Consider the following 9,686-nt stretch of genomic DNA (forward strand, 5'->3'; position numbering starts at 1 on the left):
ATTCCACAAATTGCAGATGAATTAAACTTTACTGTGGTGTGGTTCAACTAAATGGTCATGTTCAGAAGAAGAGTCAACTGGATTACCATAAAATACAATTTCTTTGCACATTTTAGTAAAGAAAAGGTAGCAGTTCTTATCCTGCTTGAATTTTGGAAGGATACTTGTCTGCCTGAGCTTACCCCTTCGGCTTATAACAATTCTGCAGCAACTGAGCTCATTCGTAGCAAACGAGTCCAATCGATAATCGGGGCAATGACAGCACAAGAAACTGGTCTATTTTCGGAGGTTGATATGAGCATGAAGAACATTCCTATTATATCCCTGACTTCGCCTGCAATAACTCCACCATCGATGGCACATCAATTGCCGTATTTCCTACAAATGAGTAACCATATAACCCTCCACATGCAATGCATAGTTGACATAGTAGGCCACTTCAAGTGGAGGAAAGTGACAGCACTGTACGAACACAAAAATGGTTTCTCTGCTTATTCTGGGATTATAACTCTCCTATCTGACAAGCTTAAAGTTGTCAACTCAGAGATTTCATACCACTCAGATCTCTCTTCCTTGTCATCTATATCAAACCCAGAAATCACCATTGAACAAGAGCTTATCAAGCTGAGGAGCAAAAGCAATAGGGTCTTCATAGTTTCAGTATCTTCCTTGGAATTGGCTATCCTGCTCTTTGAGAAGGCAAATCAAATGCGGATGATGGAGAAAGATTATGTATGGATTGTCACAGATGAGATTGCAAGCCTTCTCGACTCTGTTGATTCCTCTGTCGTGAACAACATGCAAGGCGTGATTGGTTTCAAGACAAACTTCGCACGCACTCGTGACACTTTTAAAAGTTTTAAATCTAGATTTCGAAATAAGTATGGATCCAAGTATCCAGAAGAAGAAGAATATTCTAATCCAAGTATCTTTGCACTCCGCGCATATGATGCAACTTGGGCTATTGCTCGAGCTATGGAGAAATCGCAGGGCAAAATAACCTCAAAAGAATTATCTGGGAACATTTTATCCAGTAATTTTGAAGGTCTAAGTGGCACCGTGAGGTTTGAAAACAATGTATTATGGCAATCGCCATCGTTTGAGATCATTAACGTTGTTGGTAACAGCTACAGAGTGATGGCAGTTTGGTCACCAAAATTTGGATTTTCGCAGAGTGAAGAGAAATATAATGGAGCGACTGCCAACAGTTCTTTGAAAAACTTGGGCCCAGTTTATTGGCCAGGTGGAATGCCAAGCACAAACCCAAGAGGATGGGCGATATCTGATGCAGATACCCCGTTGAAGATAGGGGTTCCTGCTATGGGTGCTTTCAAACAATTCGTGAGGGTGACTTTTGATCAGACCCAGAATGCAACTCGTGTAACCGGGTTCACAATCAATGTATTTGAAGCAGTTGTCAAGCGCCTGCCTTATAACTTGCCTTACGTGTTAGTTCCCTTTTATGGAACATACGATGAGATGGTGGAGCAAGTTTATCGCAATGTCAGGCTTGTTTTTCTACTTTATTCTGTTTTATATATGATGTCAATATTGTTGGAGCTAACCTTGTGTCATGGCTGATGACGATGCCTGATTCCTGTAATAGGGCCTGGACGCAGCTGTTGGCGATACAGAGATAATGGCAGATCGATTTCAGTACGTAGAATTTTCGCAGCCATATGTTGATTCCGGACTTGTTATGGTAGTAACTCAGAAAGCAGAAACATCGCACGCAACATGGATGCTGAAAACCTTTACGAAAAAATTGTGGTTGCTTATGATAGCAATGCATGTGTTCATAGGGTTGCTAGTGTGGCTAATTGAACGTGGGAACAACACTGAATTTGATGGGATCGGGACAATGCTATGGTTTTCGGTTACCATAATATTCTACGCACATCGTAAGTTTAACTACACTTCCTTGTTTATTGATCTGTAAGGCTTTAGCTTAAATTTTTTGATCAATTACCACCTGCAGGACAGCCGCTCACAAGCAACTTATCTCGATTAGTGTTGACACCATGGCTATTTGTGATTCTTATTGTCGTGGCAAGTTTTACAGCTAGCCTTTCGTCGGCAATGACAGTCTCACGGCTCGAACCGTCAGTGTTGGATATTGAAACACTTCAAAGAACAAATGCACCTGTTGGTTGCAATGGGAACTCCTTTATTGTAAGATATTTGATTAATGCTTTGCTTTTCAAACCAGAGAACATAAAGAAGATTAATTCAATACATGATTACCCAGAAGCCTTTGAAACTGGATATGTTAAAGCAGCATTCTTTGTGGAACCTCATGCAAGAGTCTTCCTCGGAAAATACTGCAAAGGTTACACCAAAGCAGGACCTACCGTCAAGCTCGGCGGTTTTGGCTTTGTTGAGTTCTCTCCTTTGTGTCTGCTCCTCATTTCACCGCACATAATTATTTTGCCTAAAAAACAGATTCTTATACTTCGATCCTTTCGTCGGTTTTTCTTCCCAGGTATTTCCAAAGGGTTCACCTCTGGCTTTTGACATCTCGGAGGCAACCCTCAAAGTTATAGAGAGTGGAGAATTGCGCCAGTTAGAGGAGTTGCTCTCTTCTTCTAATTGCACCTCTCGAACTACCGCAATTGACACCTCAGGTTTAGGCCTGGAACCTTTTGCTGGTCTATTTATACTGTCAGGTACCATTGCAGCCTTCGGATCCCTCGTTGCCATTTTTCGTCTGGCCGGTAGGAATGTGCACATCTTGAGTTCCATTCAAACAGAACTCACAAGAAGAGGAATTTGGAGATGGGCAAGTCTTCAATTGTCCAGAAAAAGTTGTACCAAGGAGACTTCTTCGACCTAAGCGTGTTGAACCTGAGATCATTTTGCTCCCGGTAAAAAGTTGATGCGCCGGATTGGCATCTTCCACACCAGGAACGCTTTGGCAACTATACATTTGCTTGTATTGATATTGATCTTTCTTTGTGAAACTTTTAGGGGCATCTTGTGATTGCATTTCAAATTGACGTTTCTAAATAAATAATTTTTTTAATATTTTTACATTGTTATGATATATTAATATTAAAAATAATTTTTTAAAAATAAAAATAATTTATTTTAATATATTTTCAAGTAAAAAATATTTTAAAAAATATTTGTTATTAGACTCTCTAATCTCCTCTCGTGCACACATTGCACGTATAGTAAATTAAAAAACTATCAATAAATTTAAATAAAATTATTTATATACAACACATATACATAATTAATTGACGCATTAATATGAAAAATTTATTTCATTAGACTTGATTGAAAACCCTCCTGCAATCCAAACAAAAATTTATTTGATTTCTATAACTTTATTTAAATGGATATTGTTCTAATTTTTTAATTTTTTTAGATTAATTCAAATTAATCTAGTTTAATGCTTATAATCTGTGATGTGAAACTTACCCTAAATTAGTTTTAAATTGAGTTTAATAAATATATTTTCAAGAGTATATAATGAGGTGACACAGTCACGGATGTTAGCTTGACAAGGTTACTTTTCTTTTGCAATCTCATCTTATTTAGGAATTCGAGACTTGGTCTATAAAATATATAACCATTTGAGTGTATTTTAACTTCACTGCTTAAAAAGTTGGAGGGAAAGTAAAGTAAGAAATAAGCCACAAAAATTGCCAAATCTTGGATTTATTTTCTATTGAATAATCGGCAACTTGGAGGAGATTGGTTTTTTTTTTTTTTTAAATAAAGTGGGTTTTAATTTATTGTGATCTCGTGAACTTAATGGTCAATTCTTAAATTAATTAACTTGATTAAAATATAGTTTGATTTTTTAAAAAATAGTTTTTAAAACAATATTATTTTAATTTTAAAAAATTAAAATGACACTGTTAAAATAGATTAATCCAAAGGAAATAATGAACATATTATAGGTTAACATATTCAACCTATAATCCAAAGCTAAGGTCAAATTATGAACCCGGTTTTAATAATTTTGATTATAATCAGTCAAACACCGCGCTATTGACTTTCCAGTAGCAGCGTTGACGTCACTATAAGTAGATGGATGTCATATATAATTGACCTAAAACCAAAGAAAAAAGAGATGCAACAATTTTAAATCACTGTAAGTACAACGAAATAATCTGCAAAGGAGATGCCTGCAACAACAATTTTAAATCACTGTAAGTACAACGAAATAATATGCCAGTTAACAGACGTTTCCTAAGAAATTTCTGATACTTTGCAAGCGTTTGAACATTTCTTTCTAAAATTCTCTAATAAATTTCCTTGCTGTGGCATGATTAATCCTTCTCATTCAATATACCTTCTCAATTCGAAAGTAAAAATGTCTCTTGTGATCCTCTCATTATGCATGCTTTCGCTGCTAGTGGCGGTGTGGACAGAGACTAACGCCGATGAAGCAGCTGGGGATCACCGCCCATTGGCCTGCCACATAATGGGGAATATAGGTGGCGTTATAGATTATCGGTACTCTCGGGTTGGAAAAGAGCAGAAAGTTGCAATGGAGATGGCTGTTGAAGACTTTGCTCGATCAAGTTGCTCTAAGCAGCTGGTTTTGCAACTTGAAGATTCACGTGGAGACTCCGCTAGAGCAGCGTCTTCTAGTAAGGCTTCTCTTCACCGTTCACCCCCAAAAAAAAAAAAAAAAAAAGCTTCACTTCTCGCAAATTATATTAGCAATGGATTTCTTCATAGGAACAAACAAATTTCATGCTTAAAAGGGGTTTCATAGAACCTGTAATGGTTATTGGCTTATTGCATTTCTTCAGTTCGGGAGGTGTTTAGATGTGTAATAATAATTGTTTTTTAAAATATTTTTTATTTTAAGATTTAATTCCGAAAAGATTATTCCAAGTCAGAATTCGTTATCATTTAAGATGGTAGGTCCAGACTTTTGTCAGTTTATTCTGCCACAAAAAGATTTGTCAACTCGACAAGAAATTAGCGTTAATGGAAGGAAAACTAAGCATTGGGTTTTCTTTTCTAAAACTAGCTCATTTTTATGAAAATATTAAAAAAAATAATAAACGAGAAAGAGATTTTGAGAAAACGCTTGTGTTTGAAGAGTAAAATATTTTTTAAAAAATACTCAATAATTAAAAATATATTATAATATAAATATATTTTTTATTTTTAATATTAACATAATAAAATTATAAAAAAAATAAATTTAATATTATTTTATACGGTTAAAAGTTGTTTGAACACTGCCTTAAATAACTCTGTTCCCAACATGGTTTTTTCTTGAAATATCTCATTATTTTTCAAGACTTTTTTAACGTCTCATAAGTCTAAGAATGAATTGCAATCACAATTCAATTAAAAAAAAATTATCTCCGTAAATGCTACTGGATCTAAAGATTTAAGCTCTAGATCATTGAAAAAAATTCAACAGATGAACACAAACAAAGATCTTTTTATCTAATTACATATAAATCAACAAATTTAAGAATAAAAGGATATAAATCTAGAATTGTCGCTGTAATTTTAAAGATCAAGAAATCCTAATTTTTTCTCTCTATAATTTAGTGCAATAATTTTTAGCTTTCGAAAGATCTTAACTTTCTATTTTTCGCTATACAGTACTGCGCTAATAGGCCACCTCTATGTTTTCTAAGATTCTTTTGAGTTTCAATGGTATTGTTAACCAAAAACACAAAAAGAATTTCACCATACCAATCTGAAATTGATCCAACCAATAATCTACATGGTATGACTCGAATTAACGTAGTCTGATCGAAAACCCCCAACTAGGTTAAAAATAAAATAAAAATCTGATTTTCTGAGTTTTAACAATACAATTAGAAAAGGTGTTACTTTTCAGCTTCAGTCTCATTTGACAATAATGGTGTCAAGGTCACAGATAATTTCTATAATCACAGCACACACTGTTACACCAATGCTTGTCTGTTGTATTTTGTGATATAAAGCCCAAATATTTGCCACAAATATATCACAGGCCTCTTATCATATTGCTGCAGCAGTTGAGCTCATTGATAGCAAACAAGTGCGGGCGCTCATAGGAACGATGTCAGCTCAGGAAACAGGACCCCTCTCCAGGGTTGCCAAAAACATCAAGTATCTTCCTATAATATCCTTGACATCACCGGCAATAACCCCGCCATCGATAGCGCACCAATTACCACACTTCTTTCAATTTAGTGACCACATCACCTTCCACATACAATGCATAGCTGCTATTGTAGGCCAGTTCAAGTGGAGGAAAGTTACAGTGATATATGAATCAAAAAATGGTTTCTCTGCTTATTCTGGGATTTTAACTCTCCTATCTGACACTCTCAAGGCTGTCAACACAGACATAGAATACCACTTAACTTTCCCTTCCTTGCCTTCTCTATCAAACGTAGAAGCCTTCATTGAACAAGAGCTTGTCAATATGAGGAGCAGGAGCAACAGGGTTTTCGTAGTTGTGATATCTTCTTTAGAAATGGCAGTCCTGCTATTTGAGAAAGCAAAGCAGTTGGGGATGATGGAGAAAGGTTATGTGTGGATTGTCACCGATGAGATTGCGAGCTTTCTTGACTCTTGCGATTCTTCAGTTGTCAACAACATGCAAGGTGTGATTGGTTTTAGAACCGGATTTGAACGCAGTAGCAAGCCTTTTAAACGGTTTAGATCTAGATTTCGCAGCAAGTATCGATCAGAGTATCCAGAAGAAGAAGAACATTGCAATCCAAGTATCTTTGCTCTCCGTGCTTATGATGCAACTTGGGCTATTGCTCAAGCTATGAAAAACTCACCAGAAAAAATAAGCTCAAAAGACTTATCTAAAGCCATTTCATCCAGCAGATTTAGAGGTGTAAGTGGAGCAATAAGGTTTAAAAATAATGTGTTGCGGAAAATGCCTTCATTTCAAATCATTAATGTTGTAGGTAACAGCTACAGAGAGCTTGCAGTTTGGTCACCAGACTTCGGTTTTTTAAAGAGCCTCGAGAAACATGATGGTGTGAATTCCAGTAGTTCTTTTGAAGAATGGGGCCCGGTTCATTGGCCTGGTGGAAAGGGCAGTGTTCCTCGCGGATGGGTGATTTCTGAGACGGATATTCCTTTGAAGATAGGAGTTCCGGCCATGGGCGCTTTTCATGAATTTGTGAAGGTCAGTTTAGACGAGGCCAATAACAAAACTTGTGTCACAGGGTTCTCAATTAATGTATTTGAAGCAACTTTAAAGCGTCTCCCATATAACTTGCCGTATGTGTTCGTTCCATTCAATGGGTCATACGACAAGATGGTGGAGCAAGTTTATGACAAGGTCAGGTTTATTTATTTTTTCTTCTATCACTAGTCTCATATGAAACAAGAAGCAAATTTTCTCTCTCCAATTTATCATGATATAAACAACTTTCAATCATCGATTTTCTCATGCAAATAGGGCTTGGATGCTGCTGTTGGTGATTTTTCAATTGAGCCTGGAAGGTTTCAGTACGCAGAATTTTCTCAACCATATATTGATTCCAGACTCGTCATGACAGTACCAGCGAAATCAGCCAAGTCCAATATAACATGGATGCTGAAAACCTTCACCAAAAAGTTATGGTTACTAATGGTAGCGATGCATATGTTCATAGGATGCCTAGTATGGATACTTGAACGTGGGAACAACACAGAATTCGAAGGAATCGGGGGTATGTTATGGTTTTCCGTCACGGTAATATTCCATGCACATGGTAAGTATAATTCGATTAATTTGCAAATGATAATTGTCGCTAGTTCTTGTTCTTGTATAAGGATTTGCCTTAATTTTCTTCATTGTTTACCTAATACAGGGCAACCGCTTAGAAACAATTTATCTCGAGTAATGGTGGCACCATGGTTATTTGTGATTCTCATCGTCACGGCAAGCTTCACGGCTGATCTTTCCTCAAGGATGACAGTCTCACGGCTAGAACCATCAGTTTTGGATATCGATACACTACTGAAAACCAACGCACCTGTTGGTTGCAATGGGAACTCCTTTGTTGTGCGATATTTGACTAACGTTTTGCATTTCAAACCAGAAAATATAAGGAAGTTTTATTCAGAAAACGATTACCTAGAAGCCTTTGAAACAGGACATATCAAAGCAGCATTCTTTGTTGAGCCACATGCAAAAATCTTCCTGGGAAAATACTGCAAGCGCTTCACACAAGCAAAATCCACCTTTCAATTAGGCGGTTTTGGCTTTGTTAGTTCTCTCTGTCATTGTTTCCTCATCTCGTTTCCACATTGATTTGCATAAAGAGAATGCTTACTCTTCATTTTACTGGCATGGCTTTCATTTCCAGGTTTTTCCAAAGGGTTCTCCTCTGGTTTTTGACATGTCAGAGGCAATCCTGAAAGTTATAGAGAGTGGAGAAATGAGGCAAATGGAAGAGATTCTCTCCTTTCCCAATTGCTCCTCTGATGCGTTAAGGGACAACTCGAGTTTAGATCTGGAGCCTTTCGCTGGGCTATTCATATTATCCGGTAGCGTCTCAGCCTTCGGTTTCCTAGTTGCTATTCTGCGTACGGGAAAGAATCTGCAGATCCTGAGCTACATTCAAGAAGCACTGACAAAAAGGAGAATTTGGAGATGGGCAAGTATTCATTTGTCCAGAGAAAATTCTACCATCCCAAAAACTAAAGACCAAGTTCAAGCTTCTACAAGTGTAGAGCTCGCAAATTTTGCCCGCTAGAAAAGTTAGATAATGACACTTTTAAGGTCTAGCTAGAAAACTAAATAGTTAGATGATTCTACGAACCGAGTTCTTATTAAGATTCATTATATTAATCATCTAATCATTTTGATCTCCTGAAATTAGATTCATAAATTGTTTTTTTATTCTAATTGTTTTCCAAGTTAATTTTATATTTTAATTAGTTGTTTCTATTTAGCTTTGGACTTTTTAGTTAAATCGGTTTTTAAGACTTCTGCATGAATAATTGAAGTGTTTTTTATTATTCAAATTATTTAGACTTTTTTTTTTATAAAATATCAAAGATTTTTTTTATTCTTCTATAACGTTAGAACTATAATTTTAGAATTTAAAAACTCTAATTTTTATCCTCTCTCTATGTACTCCACCAAAACTTACAATATCAAAACTTTTGAAGCTGGCTACTATATAATTACTGCTTCACAAGTTCACCAGCGCATTGTCTGATATGCTTCTACAATATGATATATAAAATCAGGTAAAATTAATGATAGAGAGAGCGAGAGAGGCAACTAGGCTAATTATTATTATAACTTGACCATTTGTGCTTTGAATAATAATTGTAGGCTTGAGCACATGAGCATATGAACTTGATATGAATCATTTAAGATTACAATCATCTCAGATCGTGTGTTGTAATGTGCCTGGCATCTTAGTGTTGGAAATTTTCTTCTAAAAAATTGGTTGTTAAAAGCATGATAACAATTAAATAACATGAAAACTTATAATCCAAACTTTCAAATGTTCTAAATAATTTTATTTTGAGCATAAAACCTTCAACACCTAACTCTATCATGTTGAATTTATAAATTAATATTTTTTTATGAACTTGATTATATAGTTTTTACTATCCAAAATAAACATGTCATCTACCTAAGGATATACAATAACATGACATAACATATATATATATATATATATATATATATATATATTGATTTTAAACTCATTTGATAACATAACATTGTTAATTTTTTTATATTATTTTTT

At 35.5% G+C, this 9,686-nt stretch overlaps 2 protein-coding genes across 2 annotated transcripts in view; both read left to right on the forward strand.

Moving 5' to 3' along the window:
- Window positions 1–2,926, forward strand: part of LOC105129490 (glutamate receptor 2.7-like) — a 4,575-nt gene extending 1,649 nt beyond the window's left edge. The window contains exons 2-5 of the mRNA XM_011031581.1: window positions 209–1,503; window positions 1,607–1,901; window positions 1,979–2,376; window positions 2,483–2,926. Of these exons, the coding sequence (XP_011029883.1) occupies window positions 209–1,503; window positions 1,607–1,901; window positions 1,979–2,376; window positions 2,483–2,833 (2,339 nt within the window). The 3' untranslated portion in view covers window positions 2,834–2,926. The remainder of the gene's footprint in view (window positions 1–208; window positions 1,504–1,606; window positions 1,902–1,978; window positions 2,377–2,482) is intronic.
- A 1,280-nt stretch (window positions 2,927–4,206) lies between these two features.
- LOC105129483 (glutamate receptor 2.7-like) lies at window positions 4,207–8,771 on the forward strand. Its single transcript, XM_011031569.1, has 5 exons — window positions 4,207–4,604; window positions 5,982–7,273; window positions 7,394–7,688; window positions 7,788–8,185; window positions 8,286–8,771. Exons 1-5 carry the CDS (start codon window positions 4,277–4,279, stop codon window positions 8,673–8,675), a joined length of 2,703 nt encoding a protein of 900 aa, XP_011029871.1. The 5' UTR covers window positions 4,207–4,276; the 3' UTR covers window positions 8,676–8,771.
- Window positions 8,772–9,686: the final 915 nt, after the last annotated feature.

This window comes from Populus euphratica, unplaced genomic scaffold (genome assembly GCF_000495115.2).
Source record: "Populus euphratica unplaced genomic scaffold, PopEup_1.0 scaffold2.1, whole genome shotgun sequence".
Taxonomy (NCBI): Eukaryota; Viridiplantae; Streptophyta; class Magnoliopsida; order Malpighiales; family Salicaceae; genus Populus; species Populus euphratica.